Below are 20,131 nucleotides of genomic sequence, written 5' to 3' on the forward strand. Positions count from 1 at the left end.
TCTCTTCTAACCCATTTAATACTGCAGTATTTTTTATTTTTTTTAAACACATTTAGCGTGATGTACTATTTTTCAGAATTTGGCCAATTTTACTATCACATTACATATTTACTATTTTTTTTTTTTTTTTTTTACAAATTTAGTGCTGATGTACTAATTTTTTATATTATATCTTGTACAAATTTACTATGACATTACATTGCTATGTACTAATGTAGTAATTTATTATATTACCATCACATCACATATTTGTTTTACTATATTTCTTTAGTTTTCATGTATCAAGAACTACATTTGTACAATTTGTTTCCTTCCACAGCGCTCGCATCTGACCAACAAACAGCGCCTGGCCTTTTTTTTGTGTTGTCACATGACTAAAAATGATTAAAAAGGGAGGTCGCTGAGATTTTTTTTTTCCTATTTGGAAGTAGTCAGGCACTGATGGATATATCATGAGGTTCAGACTGGTGTAATCTCTTTAGATGGTTTGTATATACTAAGTAATCCCAAAATCTGGGGCAGAATTAAAGGGACAGATTGGGGGGGGGGGGGGGGGTGTCAGACAGATAAATACGTGGAAGATAAAAGAAGAGACACAAAGAGGCAGGTAGGAAAACAAAAGGATGAATAGAAGCCAGGTATAAAATCATTCTAGCAGATGGGAGAGGTCAGCAGATGGAGTCAAGTAAACCGGGGGCATCGGGAGCGCACGGGGTCTTACTCCGGCGAGAACGGTTACTCTGCACAGACAGAAGCCTCTTACGGTCGGACTTACGTGAAAGTGAAGAAAAGTGTCGTAGATCCCACTAGAAACACGGTTGCTGCGGCCACAGGGATGTACTTGCTGGGTTTGAATGACTTGACAGTTCCTGCAGGCATCGTGAAGATGAGAGGATGGAACTAGGGGGTACAGCATATCCCCACACAGCAATGGTAGGCAATGGGAGAAATATATATATAGGAAGCAATGTATAGGGGAAGGTATGCGAAGGCTAGTAAATATGTCCCCACATGGTCGAGCAAAATCAGCGCCTAATAATTCAGGGGGGGGGGCGCTAATTGTGAAAGCCTCCCCTCCTCCAAATCACCAGAGTGAGGGGAGCATGCAATGTCTTGCAGCCCTTTGCCCCCTCCCCTTATTAGTCCGTCTCCCTCCTTGCAGTAATCCCCTGGTAATCCATGTGGCTGATGACACTGGGGGCGGGGGTTCAGTCCGCGGCGGGCTGCACTTCTGGATTAGTTCACAACCTGGGGAGAGAGAAGAGAGGTAGTAAGCATGCCATACACAAAATAGACCGGACAGGATTACAGATCGTGCATGGAGGCGGCATATCTTTTAGGGCGAAGTCACACGGGCGTATCTGTCCCCCGCGGAAAATGTGTAGTACACGGCAAATATGCACCAAATTTATTATATATACACACACATGGGTATTTCCTGTGCATTCATTGCATATGTGCGCAGGCCAATTTGCAGCATGTCCCATTTCAACATCGCGTGTAAGAAATATGCTCATGTGAACGAGCCCATTGAAATTAACGCTTTCTATTCACCCACAGAAATACGTGGGCGTAAGCGATTTGCAGTCACGTAAATACACAGCAGTGCTATACGCTTACCCCCGTGTGAGCCGCCCCTGTAAGTCACATCTGTCACCACAGGGTTCTCGCTCCATATGTGAATCACGTTCTGTAGCTTTCTAATACAATGCTGCTGTCCGGCTAGATGTGCGTTAGTATTCCATAGCAACTGAGGCTGCAGGGGGTTGTAGTCCGCCCATAACCTGCACAAGGATGCAGGACCGTTGAGGTTATAGTCATGTGATCAGGGGCGGAGCATTCCAGTCATTCATTCGGGATAAGCATCACCGTCATGTGATCAGGGGTGGAGCATGACGATGAGGTCATCACAGGGTCTTCCTCTCCAGTGCTGGGCTGCTTCTGATCCCTGGCTCCCCCCCCCCCCATTGTGGATGGCATTCGATGGATTTTTATACAATTGCAATAAAAATTATTCAACCCCCCCACCATTACAAAATGAGGTTTATTTGCCAAATTTCCAAGCTTCAGCTGTGCTGGAGATAAAACACATCAACTACCTGGACCGGCTAGGGCTGTACTGACTGCGTGCTAGAAAATAGGACCAAAAGTCTGGCCAAAAAGTTCAGCGGTCATTGCCCTGCCCCAACAAGGAAAAGGAAACTAAAAGAATACGGAAACATTCTTTGATGCCCCCATCAACCAATCACAGCACAGCTTTCATTTTTCAATAGAACAGGTGAAAGCAGTCCTGTGATTGTTGCCCATAGCAACCAGTTTCATAAATCTCCCTAGAGATACATTTGGAAGCATAGTTCACAAGTTTAAAGTGCAGGATCCCGCGTACCTCTCTGGATACTTTCTCCTCTGTGCTGCGGATGTGCAGGTCGGCGCACATGCGCAGGCGATGATGACGCGGTGCACAGCGATTTCGACATTGACATTTCAGACTCGCCGCAGGTCGGACGGCTGACATTGCCAGCAATGGAAGCCAGCCGTCCGAATCCCGCACGAAAATAGAGCTTGCTGCAATTCTTCCTACACGAGTGGGAATCGCAAGTTATTATTCCATGCTATGGACGGCCATTGCTGCGGAATGTCAACATCCCCAAGTGAGATCTGAGCGGGTCAGAAGAGAGATCTCATGACCATCCAAGAAGAAGAAAAAATGTCTGGGAGATTCAGACAGAAAGAAAGGACTAAGCGAGGCAACACCGCTACATGATGAATGAATTTATAATTATAATTTTTTTTTTTTAAACCGATCGATCACCCAAGTGGCCCTTTAAGGCTGGGTTCACACTGAGCGCAATTGTAGCAGAACTTCCGTGCAGTCCGTCTCCATGGAAATACCACTGGCAATTTTTATCTCGGAATAAAGCAGAAAAGTGAACGAGATTTGCAAAAATTGTGTCCACAGGCTGTGGCCAAACCATGCAAAAATTCAATGTCAATTTTATCACCGTTTCCGCTGCTGCCGCTTGAGAACCCGCGCAAAAACCCGTGGGATTTTAAGCTGCAGAAATCTTGCAGAATTTCTGTGCGGTCCCGCTGCGGACATTACGCGAGATTTTTGTGAACCCAACCTAAAGGAGCACTTTCTATACTACATGGACATGGCGGTAAGAGGAAGCCATCACCAAATGCCATAGGATTCCTGAGGAGGCCGGTGGTCAAAAACCCTTGTCACGGCAGAAGACCAGCAGTATCATTTGGCGGCAGCAAGTAGTGAGGTTTCCTTTTGCGCAGTAAGGAGCATACTAAATAGTGAAGGTCTTCATTACCGAACTCCAAGATGTCACCTCTACCGACCCAAAAGACAAGAACAGTAGGCGCCAATATGATCAAAACCAGATAAATAGGTCACAGAAGTTTTGGGATTCTGTTCTGTGGAGCGATGAAACAAAAAACTTTGGACTTCTGGATCAGGAGGAGAAAGAATGAAGTCTACACTGAAGGCAACCCCCTGCCTACAGCGAAGCCCGGCGGCGGCTTGGTGACGCTCTGGGGCGTCTTTCCTTCCTCTGGCACTGGAGGCCTGCAGTGTGTGGAGGACAAGTTGTAGTCAATCAAGTATCCGGAAATCCTGGGACAAAACATCATGTCTTCTGTGATGAAGATGAAACTTGGGCGTACACCAAGTCCACCAAGGCTTTCAGAAGTAGTCCTGGAAGATTCCGGAGGGGCCGTCGGTCACCTGACTTGAACCCCTGAGAATCTTTGGTGGGATGTGAAGGAGGCTGCAGCAAACAAACCGAAGGATATTATTGCCCTGGAGGCCACTGTCCATGAGGAACGGGTGAAGACTCCTCAGGAGCTGCCGTCCGGTTATACATCACATCTGCAGCAGCTCAGAACAGCTGAAGGGTCTCTTCTGACTACTGAAGACGCCCGTCACAAAGGGGGGGGGGGGGAATAATTCTGAGACTGCAGGAGTCAGTAAAGCCTTCTACATACCAATGGGCCCAAATGGGATCGTTACTTTTCAGTTTTTTTGGTGGCCTAAATTTTACTGTTAAAAAAAGTTGGTCACTTTTTGTAAAAACATTCGGCCTGTAAAGGTTAAAATTGGCATTTTGTGTTGAATTTGGAGAAACCACTTGTTGTATCACAGGGCTCCAGACTTAAAAAAAAAATGTTAACAATTGCCTAAGAGTCATTGGCTCCTAAGCTGAAACATTTAGGAGCCAAATGAAGTTTTTAGCTGCCAAATATATTTAATGTTTAAATAAAAGTCTCCCTGGACCATCCATGACATCCAGAGTAACACACGCTCTCCTCCCAGTAGTCATGTACACATGCAGCCCGAGTGCCCCAGTACACACCCTCGGAGCGCGCCCTCGCGGTATAATACTGTCACCCAGAGTGCGGCCCCCCTGCAGCATAACTCCCACTGACAGGAGTTGCCCCCGCTAACACCCTCCTCCCACCTTCTGCACACTAGCGGGCACCGGGCAACCCTCCCCTGCTGGCGGGTCAGGTTTGGCTCCTCACTTTGCACCTTCAGGTCTGCACTCACTCTCCAGCACAGGGGTCAGTCTGATTGGTGGGAACAGAGGAGAACATTTTGGTGGAGCGCCCCCAGTGGAAAATAGAAAGTTTGAAGACTATTATAATAATTATTATTTTTATAGCGCCAACATATTCCGCAGACTACATGGTCTTTTTGAAGAGTGATGGGCTAAAATTATTTTGAATAATCCCTACATGCAGTAGGTGTAGCCGCCCCCAAGAACCGCCATGCCCTGCTAGGGAGACATTTACACAAGTGCCAAAGTGGTTGGAATGCCGAACGTTCTCTCAAACACACCGTCAAAGAGCCATGCGACGAAAGCCTAACTAGGGTAACACAGCAAAGGCATGGGCAGAGTGGATATAGACATCTCGCTCTCCTTCCTCCTCCTCCCCCCCCCAGCATACGCCTCGCCGCTCCCCCCCCCAGCATACGCCACGCCGCTCCCCCCCAGCATACGCCACTCCCCTCCCCCCCCAGCATACGCCACTCCCCTCCCCCCCCAGCATACGCCTCGCCGCTCCCCCCCCCCTCAGCATACGCCTCGCCGCTCCCCCCCCCCTCAGCATACGCCTCGCCGCTCCCCCCCCCTCAGCATACGCCTCGCCGCTCCCCCCCCCTCAGCATACGCCTCGCCGCCCCCCCCCTCAGCATACGCCTCGCCGCCCCCCCCCTCAGCATACGCCTCGCCGCCCCCCCCCCCTCAGCATACGCCTCGCCGCTCCCCCCCCTCAGCATACGCCTCGCCGCCCCCCCCCCTCAGCATACGCCTCGCCGCCCCCCCCCCCTCAGCATACGCCTCGCCGCTCCCCCCCCCTCAGCATACGCCTCGCCGCTCCCCCCCCCTCAGCATACGCCTCGCCGCTCCCCCCCCTCAGCATACGCCTCGCCGCCCCCCCCCTCAGCATACGCCTCGCCGCCCCCCCCCCCTCAGCATACGCCTCGCCGCTCCCCCCCCCTCAGCATACGCCTCGCCGCTCCCCCCCCCCTCAGCATACGCCTCGCCGCTCCCCCCCCTCAGCATACGCCTCGCCGCTCCCCCCCCTCAGCATACGCCTCGCCGCTCCCCCCCCTCAGCATACGCCTCGCCGCTCCCCCCCCTCAGCATACGCCTCGCCGCTCCCCCCCCTCAGCATACGCCTCGCCGCTCCCCCCCCTCAGCATACGCCTCGCCGCTCCCCCCCCTCAGCATACGCCTAGCGATATTCCGCCTCGCCCGTGGACAGGGGGCCTTAATGTCCATTAACACTTTATGCAAAACATTTGAAAGAAAGATTGTCTTAGTGTGTAAATGATTGTTCTCGCTTGCAGAAAATAAACAAAAAGAAAAAAGTGTTAAGAAATATTAACCCCTTCTGTATTGTTCAAGACACCAGTTATCTAGGACACATTGTCACGGCGATAACATAAGACGTGCTAACGTGCGGACAGGCATGGCCTTCAGCAGAACGATGACTCACAGACGAGTCACGGCGCAGCACTACATGACATCGTAGCATCACCGACAGGTGCTGAAAGACCAGAGTATAAACCGGCTGAAAGTCGGAGCATTTCACCAAAACTGCATTATAGCATGGACGTTCTGAAAGGGCTTGTCTCATGTTGTCTTATTTATGCCACAGGTGTAAATCCACGGTGGAGTAACGCAACTATGAGGCTCGATTGAACCCAATGGCTCAGTCTTCACATGCGGGATTCTGCCACAGATTTACGCCAGAGGAAAAAAGAGAAGGAATGCGGCATGTTCTATTTTACCACGTTTCTCCGCAGCGGCGAAGTATAGTATTAATGGAGACCAGGGTAAAAAGCGGGTTTTTACCACGATCGCCAGCAGGGATTTTTCTATTTATCCCCACGTCGTAAAACCGTGGGCGTATCCCGCTCTGTCCGGGGTGGGGGTGGGGGGGGGGTGAAGAGACTGTTTTTCTTTTAAGTTTTTTTTTTTTTTTTTTTTAAATAAAATTGAAAAAAAAGGTTTACAGCAGGAACCGCCCGTTGAGATCTCGCACTATAGAACCCTTCTCTCCTTTTCCACCATGTTGGTTAATAGGCACAACCAGGTATCCAATCTACAGCCGTTTTTTTTCCGTCTCGGGCCAATGCTTTGAAACGCGTTCTCTTGCCGATTCTTACAATTTGATACAATAAAGAATATTATTCATACTTTTGCTACTGACCCCCGGAGAGCTGCGCCAGATTCCTAACGATTCCCAATACATTGTGGGACCTGCAATCCACAGGCTGCTCCCACATAGGCGGAAAAAAACAAACCAAGTAATCCTGTAGAGATGATACCCTTTAATGGCTAACAAAAATACATAATGTTATAGCGAGCTTTTAAGCCAACGCAGAGTTCTTCTTCAGGCATAATAATAATAATAATAATCTTTATTTGTATAGCGCCAACTTATTCCGCAGCGCTTATGGAACAAATCTACAGATGTATTTATATTAAAACATACACCTGATCACACGGGAGGGCACAGACATGGTGAACTTAATCTGCACTAGAGAAGGACCAGAGACAGCATGAGGGCACAGACATTGTGATTAATAGAACTAAGAAATATCAGGGAGGGGTGAGCATAACAGTAAGTCCAGGGACAAGAAATGTGAAAACTTATAGTCTCTACATTGCTGTTAGGGGGTCACCACCAGGCCAACCCGTCCCCTCCACTGTGGGTTTCTCATATCTCAATGGTGTAAACTTCCCCTTCCAAGATTCATACCGTTTCTGATAGAAGAATTTGGGAATATAAGCTTATATCCATCTTTGATCCTGTGGGTGACGTGGTGCGTAAAAAACAAACAAACAAAAAAAACCACCGAAACGCACTAAAATAGAGCAGACAGCGTTCGAGAATTGCCACACTCAAACACTCATCTGAAAAGCCGCATTGAAATCAACGGAGACGTTTTAAAGCGTTTCAGCTGGAGTTTCAAATGCCGCGGTAAACGCTGTAAAAAAAACACTCGTGTTCATCATGTGACCAGAGAGCAGCTCCGCCCCATTCAAATGGCTGCGACTGAGCTGCAATACCAGCCCCTACACAATGCACGGTGCTGTGCCTGGTATGGACCGAGACGATAGCAGTGCCCACCCGAGCACCGCTGTCACTTCAATCAGCTGATCGGCGGGGGTCCCAAGCGACAGCCTCCCACCCTGTTGATGACCTGTCTTGAGGTTAGGTCATTAGTAGTTTACTTCTGGAACACCCCTTGAAGTTTCAGCGGTCACCTACTATCTACATCAGTGAATACTACCGATAGAGGAGAGTCCCAGCCCAAAACACCTTAACAGGAGCCCAAGATGTCTAAGTGCTGGCCGTTACTATAGGATTATAGCTGCCATCAGACAGATGACCCGCGACACCCAACAAGAGGGCGACTGGTAACGATTCTATCCACGGTCTATGCAGAAGCCAAAGTACGTGGAGTGCGAGCGCCCAACACCGGGGGAAGCCGTGGAAGGGTGGGAGTCCATATTGAGCAACTCAAAGGCTGAAGTAGAATGCTGAACACTGAGGCCGGGCTCACACGGCGGGTTTTAACTGCAGGAGATCCGCGTTGTAGCGCCAGCATTGGAGGGCATGAACTTTCGCCGCTTCGCTCAGACATGCAGGTAGGAATTGCGGATTCTGCAAGTGGAAGACAAATCGTAGCATGCTCTATTTTAGCGCGGACGGCCTCCATTGAAGTCAGTGGATGCAATGTACCGTCACCCATACGCAATTAATGTTGCGTTGGAGCGGCGGAAACGCTCACTACTTCATAAGAAAATAGACAGAAAAGACGGAATGCTGGCTGAAGAGGAGCGAGGGATCTGCAGCATGGCCGATATGCTGTACATCTGCACGGAAAAACCATAGTATCCAGGATCTTCCCAGACCATTCGCAATTACTTTCCACGATGTATCGCAGGCTGCAAAAACCGCATGCGGAAACAGACTTGGCCTAATACATACATGGCAAAAAAATGTGAAAAAATACTGGTATGGAGGCGCAGCCCTCTAAGCTACTGGAAGATGTAGATCCAGGTCCAATGTGTGATGGTGAAAGCACTTCTTTTTTATTATTATTTCACAAATTAAAAACCAGCAATAGAATACGCGTTTCGGGGAAGAACCCCTTCGTCAGTTCGGCTGGATAGGACAACAGGATGCCTAGGGGTGACACGACTCCAAAGATGTATTGGATGTGTCGGAGGTCCTGTGTGCAGGAGGACAGGGGAGACAGGAGTGCTTTAGCCAAGGTAATTTGTATATGGATCAGGGCTTGGAAAAGGTATTGGAAATCCTGAAATGCGTTGGCTTGTTGTGCTCTATTGGACCAAGTACTTATTTGTGGACTGAAGAGGCTTTCTCCTCAAAACCAGCCATCTGACTTTCAACTATTGGGAGATAATAGGAAACAGGAAGGGGGACTGTGGACATCATAACGCCCTCCTTCAAAGTAAGGCCGCCTGCAGACGGACGGGTCGAATCTGGCGGGGAGGATTCTCGCCGCGGGACCTAACCCGAGCACTTACAAGGACCAGTGCATGCTCACCCGTGGCTCCGGCTGTTTGATGTGCCGGCTTGCTGGCAGCCGGCGCATGCGCAGACTGGAGCCGGCGGCGGGTGAGTGACGTTCGAGCCCTGCACAGAAATAGAACATGCTGCGGTTTGTTTGCCGCACGGCCAAACCGCGGCCGTCTGCATAGGATTGCGTTTGTTAACGCAATCCTACGCAGGCTTCCAGCGGCGGGAAATCCCGCCGCCCTTAGTCACTTTAATTTGAAAGTGTAATTTCATTGCACTAATTTTTGGGAAAAGTGGGTCTTGTGAGCGCAGGAATTTTTTTATCTTATTCAGGTCCCATCCCTGTCCTTTTAACGGATGAGAAATAGGCCGCGCCAATGTAAAAATAGGAGTGGTGGCCATGTATATCACTCAGCATGCAGACCGGTGCCCGATGCGAGTTGCGCCAGAGTCTCTCAGGCACAACCAGTGTTGAAGTTCTTCCCAGATGGTATTTAACACCAACCCCTACAGCTACGGCCGTCCACAGGTATTACCCTAACAACTTTTGGGGGCGTCAGGTGTTGTGGGGACATGAACCACACTTTGTGGCTTTATCTTAAGTCCAGACCCTTTGGAGGGCATACCACCTTGACAGGACTGAATTTGCCCAAAAGCCCATGGAAAGTTCTCCTTCGTAAGCCTATTCCACCCGTTTCCCCCAACTCTTGTACCCTTATGTCTTTCATGTCCTTGGCGGTGAAACAAACAATTGCATTGTCCTAGAAGAATCAGAATTTGTGGCAGGTAAGAGATGTACGTCTCGGTATACAAATCAACGGAAAGCTGCCCCCCATACTGGAACAGTTTCAATTAATTTGGCCCCCCTGGACAGAGGTTGTTCGGAATACTCCCTTCGCAGCGCTGAATGTAAAGCATGCTGAGAGAGCGATCATTTTGCATAAACTACTACTTGGACTAATGCCTATTAGTACCAATTAGTAGCCTGTGAGCCGCCGGGAGCTGTATTCAGGGAACAGACCACCCGCTGTTCGCTGAATACATCCCCCTTGTTCTGTCATGGGGCTGACAGCTAAGACAATGTAATCAGCGCTCTCCGGGCAGAACACAGCATGTGGTCCTGCTTATCAGCTGTTATGCCAAACAATGGATTTCATGCAGAACCGAGATCCATCGTTCGGCAGAAAAGTAAAAGATGGGCACGTTTACACGCAACAATTATCACTCAAAAGATTGCTTTTGAGCGATAATCGTGTCTAAATGGGCCTTTAGTCACTGACCGTGTTGGCTCAGTACATTAGCGGATGTCAACCCTGTGAAGATTCCCAACTTGGCTCCCACGTTATTAGTTTGTCTTTCTTGCCCCGTTTCTATACATTACACCTCACATGACTCAGTGGCTGGCATATAGCACCAGTCTCACCCCTTTGTGGGTCGCAGCGTACGTAGAACTTTTGTCCATTTTGCCCCTTTGTTGTTCGGCCGTCCGCACTTCACAATCAAACACTTATGATGATTAGAACCACATTTTTGATTAATACAAAGAAAATACAAATTGTCAGGTTTAACCCCTTAACGCTCCATGAGGTCTAGTTACATCAGGGAGGTGCAGGGTTTCTATGGGGCAGGATTGGGAGTCGATCCTACTCCATACAGTGTGGTATCGGCCGTCTGACAGCTGACACTCACCAGCAGCAGCCCTGATCTGCGCTCACGCTGATCACAGCTCTTAACCCTTTAATGATACGTCCTATTTTGGTCATGAGGACGCAATGACTGAGGATTTTTCCTCTCAACTTTTCAAAAGCCGTAACACTTTTTTTACCGCCAACATGGCCGCATCAGGGATGTTTTTGCGCGGCGAACTGCAGTTTTTATTGGTACATACAACGTATTGTAAAACTTTTATTAGTTTGTTTTCTCTGCCCTGCAAAAACAAACATCAATTCTGCTAATCATACAGCGTGAATGACAGGATACGTTTCCTCAGCAGGTTTTTTTTAGGTTTTTCCACAATAAAAACATCTTTGGGGGAAATTAATTGTTTTACCTTGTTGCATTCCAAGACCCATACGTTTTTATTTCCCCACGGACGGAGCTCTGTGAGGGCTTAGTTCTTGCATGATGAGCTGTAGTTTTTATTGGTATCATTTTGGGGGTACATGTGGCTTTTTTTGAATACTTTTATTACGTTCTTTGGGGGTGGGGGCAAATTGGACTAAATAAGCATTTTGCCTTCATTTTTCAGTTTGTTTTTGTAACAGTTTTTGCTGTGCAGGATAAATAGTGTGTTCAATATATTCTACAAGTCCTAATACCAAATATGTTTTTTTTTTCTTTTATACAAAAAGGTGGGGGTGCATTTTTTAAAATATTTTTTTTTTATGTCCCTGCAGGGGACTTGAACCAGAGAACCTCTGCTAGCTATACTAATTCATGGCTGTACTGCAATATATTATCGTTCACAATAGCGAACACAGGGCATCAGATACCTGGACACCCTTGTCTGGTGTGCCGTTGCCATGGCAACCCATCGGTCCTCCACAATTACAATGTTACAGAGGGAGCGCATTCCTTCTGTGAACCAGTTTTGCGCCGCAATCTGCATTGAGGGTTGAGGGGTCAACAGCGGGGATCGGTGTTTCCACCGATACCCGCTGTTAGCGGAAGGCAAGCTGTCTGTCACAGTCGTCACCCGCTGTGGGATTGCATGGGCACATGTCAGAGCTTGTGCCATCCGTAGTACGTTACTTTACATGCTGTTGTGTGTAATACCACCCTGCCAGGTCGGAAGCTTACGCCCTGTGTCATTAAGGGGTTAGGTGCCATCATCAATACTGATGGCGGTAGTTAAACACCCCAGAGTTTGGGGTCCCAAACAGGCATCCCCACAAAGATCATGGAGTGCTGTTTGGTCGCCATGGCAGCCGAGGGCCTTCTGAAAGCTCCTAGGGCTGCCATGGCTGATTGCCTATGAAGTCATGCCTGTGTCGTGGCTTAATAGACTGACGGTCAGATTACGGTGCAATGTAATATAACAGTTAGTAAAGTAAGGCCTCCTTCACACGGGCTACAACAAGAGAAATACATCCCCTCTCCGGCACCGTCAGATCTCCAACAGAACTTCCAGGTCAGGACTTGGAAAATCCCCGCCTCTGATAGGTTCGTTAAGCACTGGCTACGATTGGCTGAGTCGCACACTCAAGAACCAATCACAGCCATTCATTGAGTTTTTCTTGCATTGCACGCCCTATTGGGTTATTGCCGCCGTGTCTGGAGGCGGACGCCTGCTACGGATTTCGCTGCACATATCCGGCCCTGTGCATTGGGCCCCCTGCTCACGGGCGGATATTTGCTGCGGAGTCCACGCAGGCGTCCGCATCATGTAAATACTGCCCGGAGCACGCTATGGGAAATCGGTTCTCCCTGCACACTTGCGGGAACCAATAGCGATTTTTCATCCGCTTGCGGAAGTCACAGCATGCTCCATTTTTGCGCGGACAGCTTCCATTGAAGTCAATGAAAGCAGTCAGTATTGAACGGGTTCATGGCGGAGGGGCCACAGACTCTGCGCCGTCGCGGCTCTGCCGTGTGCACTGGGCCTTGTTCAGGGTTATGTCTGCTGTATGGAATATCTCACGCAGGTCTCAATAACGACGGCAGTTATGTTAGTCATAGATTTGTGTCCAGGCCGGGAGCGGCGAGGGATCAGGAGGGGCGAGCGGGGCTACTTTTATGTCTGCAGAAGCTACAAACATCGTGCCTTCAATAACCCCTCTAGGGCACGTGGGCATCAGAGAGGAGGGTTAAAGGGCAGCGCAGAAAGGGACTCCTGCTCTGGCAGACTCACGCACTAAGTTGAACCATGTACGTAGTGGCGGCACAGCGCTCTGCCAGTGATACCAGGAGGGTTACAGAGGCCGGACCCACTGGTCGTCTGAGGACCAACTAACAAGAAGCAGATGGGTCCCACATGCACATATAGACATGCGTCCCATCATAGGCGGCGCACCCAGCTGGCATTGAGCTCTATGAGGCCATCAACAAGTGTTTACCACCAAAACTGTGAGAAGTCAGTGAAAACCCTGTATGAATGGGGGAGGTGACACGATGGTGACCGGTCACAGCCCCCTCCATAGGAGGACCCATCAAAGAAACACTCCACAGGCAGCCATGATCACTGCCACCCCTGACAGAGGGTATATCATGGGGCATGGTGGCACAAGGTCACTTATACTTGCCTACATAAACACTGCACCATAGGCAGCCGCCATCAATACAAATCAATAGGGGAAGGGGCAGGAGGGACACCGATACCGTGCGGCCAGCTCGCACCCACCAGACACAGGCGGGCAACCGGCTCGTGCTCCCCGCCAGACGCAGGCGGGCAAACGGCTCGTGCGCGCCGCCAGACGCAGGCGGGCAAACGGCTCGTGCGCGCCGCCAGACGCGGGCGGGCAAACGGCTCGTGCGCGCCGCCAGACACGGGCGGGCAAACGGCACATGCGCGCCGCCAGACACGGGCGGGCAAACGGCACATGCGCGCCGCCAGACACGGGCGGGCAAACGGCACATGCGCGCCGCCAGACACGGGCGGGCAAACGGCACATGCGCGCCGCCAGACACGGGCGGGCAAACGGCACATGCGCGCCGCCAGACACGGGTGGGCAAACGGCACATGCGCGCCGCCAGACACGGGTGGGCAAACGGCACATACCAACCACCGCTGCCAGATACAGGTGGGCAACCGGCACATACCAACCACCGCTGCCAGATACAGGTGGGCAACCGGCACATACCAACCACCGCTGCCAGATACAGGTGGGCAACCGGCACATACCAACCACCGCTGCCAGATACAGGTGGGCAACCGGCACATACCAACCACCGCTGCCAGATACAGGTGGGCAACCAGCTCACATCCACCACCGCTGCCAGTGTAATATATGTGATTAGCCTGGCACTCGTGGGAAATCTCAGGCTTCCACAAACTGTCACACAACTATCACGATATAAGGCAGCACCGTGCAAAAGGTACAGAAGGCAAATCAGCCTAGGGAGTCGCCGAGATCGTGATACTGGCTTCAATTCCGGGTCAACATGACAGCCGCACGCGCGGCGCCCTGAATACAGTCTGCTAGTCCTACCTGGGAGGTGAAGATGTCGTCCTCAGCGCCTCCTGCGCGCAGTCGCTGACGCTATCGCAATATGCTGGGGTTAGTCTCCCCGCTGCCGCCTTCCGTAGGTCGCGTTTCCTCTGGACTTCACTCAACTAGCAGTCGGGCCTAGTCATCTGTAATTGGATGTCACCGAGGGTGACGTCAATGGCGGCGTCGCGCCTCTCCTCTGCTGATTGGCTGAAGGATTGTCCCCGCCCTGCTCTAAGCCCTTGTACTTCACTTATTTCCTCATGAGAAGCAGACCTCTGATTGGTGGACGCTGCTGACGGGTGTAGGAGGCTCTAGTGAAGCCCCGCCCCTTCTAGTCTGCTCTATGAGCGGCTCCAACTGGTGATTAATTGCACTCAGCTCCAGGCTGAGGGACGGACAGATACCGGCTGTAACCCTGTCACTGCTGGAGGGCGGACCTAGACTGCTCACACAGCAGCCGGGAGTCTAAGGGCTCTGCTAGGGAAACATTATACACTGAGCCCTGTAATATGTATAGTGTATATAGCAGGAGGAGGCACATTATACACTGAGCCTTGTAGTATGTATAGTGTATATAGCAGGAGGGGGACACATTATACACTGAGCCCTGTAGTATGTATAGTGTATATAGCAGGAGAGGAGCACATTATACACTGAGCCCTGTAGTATGTATAGTGTATATAGCAGGAGGGGGCACATTATACACTGAGCCCTGTAGTATGTATAGTATATATAGCAGGAGGAGGCACATTATACACTGAGCCTTGTAGTATGTATAGTGTATATAGCAGGAGGGGGACACATTATACACTGAGCCCTGTAGTATGTATATAGTATATATAATAGGAGGGGGCACATTATACACTGAGCCCTGTAGTATGTATAGTATATATAGCAACAGGAGACACATTATACACTGAGCCCTGTAATATGTATAGTATACATAGCAGGAGGAGGCACATTATACACTGAGCCCTGTAGTATGCATAGTGTATATAGCCGGAGGGGGCACATTATACACTGAGCCCTGTAATATGTATAGTATATATAGCAGGAGGAGGCACATTATACACTGAGCCCTGTAGTATGTATAGTGTATATAGCAGGAGGGGGCACATTATACACTGAGCCCTGTAATATGTATAGTGTATATAGCAGGAGGGGACACATTATACACTGAGCCCTGTAGTATGTATAGTATATATAGCAGGAGGGGGGCACATTATACACTGATCCCTGTAGTATGTATAGTGTATATAGCAGGAGGGGGCACATTATACACTGATCCCTGTAGTATGTATAGTATATATAGGGGGGGGCACATTATACACTGAGCCCTGTAATATGTATAGTGTATATAGTACAATGAGCCCTGTAATATGTATAATATATATAGCAGGAGGAGGCACATTATACACTGAGCCCTGTAGTGTGTATAGATAGCAGGAGGGGACACATTATACACTGAGCCCTGTAATATGTATAGTATATATAGCAGGAGGAGGCACATTATACACTGAGCCCTGTAGTATGCATAGTGTATATAGCCGGAGGGGGCACATTATACACTGAGCCCTGTAATATGTATAGTATATATAGCAGGAGGAGGCACATTATACACTGAGCCCTGTAGTATGTATAGTGTATATAGCAGGAGGGGGCACATTATACACTGAGCCCTGTAATATGTATAGTGTATATAGCAGGAGGGGACACATTATACACTGAGCCCTGTAGTATGTATAGTATATATAGCAGGAGGGGGGCACATTATACACTGATCCCTGTAGTATGTATAGTGTATATAGCAGGAGGGGGCACATTATACACTGATCCCTGTAGTATGTATAGTATATATAGGGGGGGCACATTATACACTGAGCCCTGTAATATGTATAGTGTATATAGTACAATGAGCCCTGTAATATGTATAATATATATAGCAGGAGGAGGCACATTATACACTGAGCCCTGTAGTGTGTATAGATAGCAGGAGGGGACACATTATACACTGAGCCCTGTAGTATATATAGTATATATAGCAGGAGGGGGACACATCATACACTGAGCCCTGTAGTATGTATAGTATACATAGCAGGAGGGGGCACATTATACACTGAGCCCTGTAGTATGTATAGTATATATAGCAGGAGGGGGACACATTATACACTAAGCCCTGTAGTATGTATAGTATATATAGCAAGAGGGGGACACATTATACACTGAGCCCTGTAGTATGTATAGTATATATAGCAGGAGGGGACACATTATACACTGAGCCCTGTAGTATGTATAGTATACATAGCAGGAGGGGGGCACATTATACACTGAGCCCTGTAGTATGTATAGTATATATAGCAGGAGGGGGACACATTATACACTGAGCCCTGTAGTATGTATAGTATATATAGCAAGAGGGGGACACATTATACACTGAGCCCTGTAGTATGTATAGTGTATATAGCAGGAGGGGGCACATTATACACTGAGCCCTGTAGTATGTAGTGTATATATAGCAGGAGGGGGACACATTATACACTGAACCCTGTAATATGTATAGTATATATAGCAGGAGGGGGACACATTATACACTGAACCCTGTAATATGTATAGTGTATATAGCAGGAGGGGGCACATTATACACTGAGCCCTGTAATATGTATAGTATATATAGCAGGAGGGGGACACATTATACACTGAACCCTGTAATATGTATAGTGTATATAGCAGGAGGGGGCACATTATACACTGAGCCCTGCAGTATGTATAGTGTATATAGCCAGAGGGGGCACATTATACACTGAGCCCTGTAGTATGTATAGTATATATAGCAGCAGAGGGCACATTATACACTGAGCCCTGTAGTATGTATAGTATATATAGCAGCAGGGGGCACATTATACACTGAGCCCTGTAGTATGTATAGTATATATAGCAGCAGGGGGCACATTATACACTGAGCCCTGTAATATGTATAGTATATATAGCAGGACAGGGGCACATTATACACTGAGCCCTGTAATATGTATAGTATATATAGCAGGAGGGGGCACATTATACACTGAGCCCTGTAGTATGTATAGTATATATAGGGGGGGGCACATTATACACTGAGCCCTGTAGCATGTATAGTATATATAGCAGGAGGGCACACATTATACACTGAGCCCTGTAGTATGTATAGTATATACAGCAGGAGGGGGGCACATTATACACTGAGCCCTGTAGTATGTATAGTATATAGAGCAGGAGGGGGCACATTATACACTGAGCCCTGTAGTATGTATAGTATATATAGCAGGAGGGGGCACATATAGTATGTATAGTATATACACTGAGCCCTGTAATATGTATAGTGTATATAGCACTAGCATGTATATAGTGTATATAGCACTAGTATGTATAGTATATATAGCAGGAGGGGGCACATTATACACTGAGCCCTGTAGTATGTATAGTATATATAGCAGGAGGGGGCACATTATACACTGAGCCCTGTAGTATGTATAGTATATATAGGGGGGGCACATTATACACTGAGCCCTGTAATACGTATAGTATATATAGGGGGGGCACATTATACACTGAACCCTGTAGTATGTATAGTATATATAGCAGGAGGACACATTATACACTGAGCCCTGTAGTATGTATAGTATATAGCAGGAGGGGGCACATTATACACTGAGCCCTGTAGTATGTATAGTATATATAGCAGGAGGGGGACACATTATACACTAAGCCCTGTAGTATGTATAGTATACATAGCAGGAGGGGGCACATTATACACTGAGCCTTGTAGTATGTATAGTATATATAGCAGGAGGGGGACACATTATACACTGAGCCCTGTAGTATGTATAGTATATGTAGCAGGAGGGGGGCACATTATACACTGAGCCCTGTAGTATGTATAGTGTATATAGCAGGAGGGGGCACATTATACACTGAGCCCTGTAGTATGTATAGTATATATAGCAGGAGGGGGCACATTATACACGGAGCCCTGTAATATGTATAGTATATATAGCAGGGGGGGCACATTATACACTGAGCCCTGTAATATGTATAGTGTATATAGCAGGAGGGGGCACATTATACACTGAGCCCTGTAATATGTATAGTAGATATAGCAGGAGGGGGACACATTATACACTGAACCCTGTAATATGTATAGTGTATACAGCAGGAGGGGGCACATTATACACTGAGCCCTGTAATATGTATAGTGTATATAGCAGGAGGGGGCACATTATACACTGAGCCCTGTAGTATGTATAGTATATATAGCAGGAGGGGGCACATTATACACTGAGCCCAGTAGTATGTATAGTATATATAGCAGGAGGGGGCACATTATACACTGAGCCCTGTAGTATGTATAGTATATATAGCAGGAGGGGGCACATTATACACTGAGCCCTGTAGTATGTATAGTATATATAGGGGGGCACATTATACACTGAGCCCTGTAGCATGTATAGTATATATAGCAGGAGGGGGCACATTATACACTGAGCCCTGTAGTATGTATAGTATATACAGCAGGAGGGGGGCACATTATACACTGAGCCCTGTAGTATGTATAGTATATATAGCAGGAGGGGGCACATTATACACTGAGCCCTGTAGTATGTATAGTATATATAGCAGGAGGGGGCACACATAGTATGTATAGTATATACACTGAGCCCTGTAATATGTATAGTGTATATAGCACTAGCATGTATATAGTGTATATAGCACTAGTATGTATAGTATATAAAGCAGGAGGGGGCACATTATACACTGAGCCCTGTAGTATGTATAGTATATATAGCAGGAGGGGGCACATTATACACTGAGCCCTGTAGTATGTATAGTATATATAGGGGGGGCACATTATACACTGAGCCCTGTAATATGTATAGTATATATAGGGGGGGCACATTATACACTGAACCCTGTAGTATGTATAGTATATATAGCAGGAGGACACATTATACACTGAGCCCTGTAGTATGTATAGTATATAGCAGGAGGGGGCACATTATACACTGAGCCCTGTAGTATGTATAGTATATATAGCAGGAGGGGGACACATTATACACTGAGCCCAGTAGTATGTATAGTATACATAGCAGGAGGGGGCACATTATACACTAAGCCCTGTAGTCTGTATAGTATACATAGCAGGAGGGGGCACATTATACACTGAGCCTTGTAGTATGTATAGTATATATAGCAGGAGGGGGACACATTATACACTGAGCCCTGTAGTATGTATAGTATATGTAGCAGGAGGGGGGCACATTATACACTGAGCCCTGTAGTATGTATAGTGTATATAGCAGGAGGGGGCACATTATACACTGAGCCCTGTAGTATGTATAGTATATATAGCAGGAGGGGGCACATTATACACTGAGCCCTGTAGTATGTATAGTATATATAGCAGGAGGGGACACATTATACACTGAGCCTTGTAGTATGTATAGTATATATAGCAGGAGGGGGACACATTATACACTGAGCCCTGTAGTATGTATAGTATATATAGCAGGAGGGGGCACATTATACACTGAGCCCTGTAGTATGTATAGTATATATAGGAGGGGCACATTATACACTGAGCCCTGTAGTATGTATAGTATATGTAGCAGGAGGGGGGCACATTATACACTGAGCCCTGTAGTATGTATAGTGTATATAGCAGGAGGGGGCACATTATACACTGAGCCCTGTAGTATGTATAGTATATATAGCAGGAGGGGGCACATTATACACGGAGCCCTGTAATATGTATAGTATATATAGCAGGGGGGGCACATTATACACTGAGCCGTATAATATGTATAGTGTATATAGCAGGAGGGGGCACATTATACACTGAGCCCTGTAATATGTATAGTATATATAGCAGGAGGGGG

General features: G+C 47.9%; 1 protein-coding gene across 2 annotated transcripts in view; it reads right to left on the reverse strand.

Annotated features, from left to right (window-relative positions):
* ZDHHC5 (zinc finger DHHC-type palmitoyltransferase 5) overlaps nt 1-14,385 on the reverse strand; it is a 42,365-nt gene extending 27,980 nt beyond the window's left edge. Inside the window, exons 1-2 of one of the 2 annotated variants that reach the window (XM_066586201.1) lie at nt 14,220-14,385; nt 776-1,248 (exon numbers count right to left, since the gene is read on the reverse strand). In XM_066586201.1, the coding sequence (XP_066442298.1) occupies nt 776-879 (104 nt within the window). In that variant the 5' untranslated portion in view covers nt 880-1,248; nt 14,220-14,385. The remainder of the gene's footprint in view (nt 1-775; nt 1,249-14,219) is intronic. The other variant, XM_066586202.1, reaches the window with a different exon arrangement.
* Between the last annotated feature and the right edge of the window lie 5,746 nt (nt 14,386-20,131).

The sequence above is a fragment of the Eleutherodactylus coqui genome, chromosome 13 (genome assembly GCF_035609145.1).
Source record: "Eleutherodactylus coqui strain aEleCoq1 chromosome 13, aEleCoq1.hap1, whole genome shotgun sequence".
NCBI classification, from domain to species: domain Eukaryota; kingdom Metazoa; phylum Chordata; class Amphibia; order Anura; family Eleutherodactylidae; genus Eleutherodactylus; species Eleutherodactylus coqui.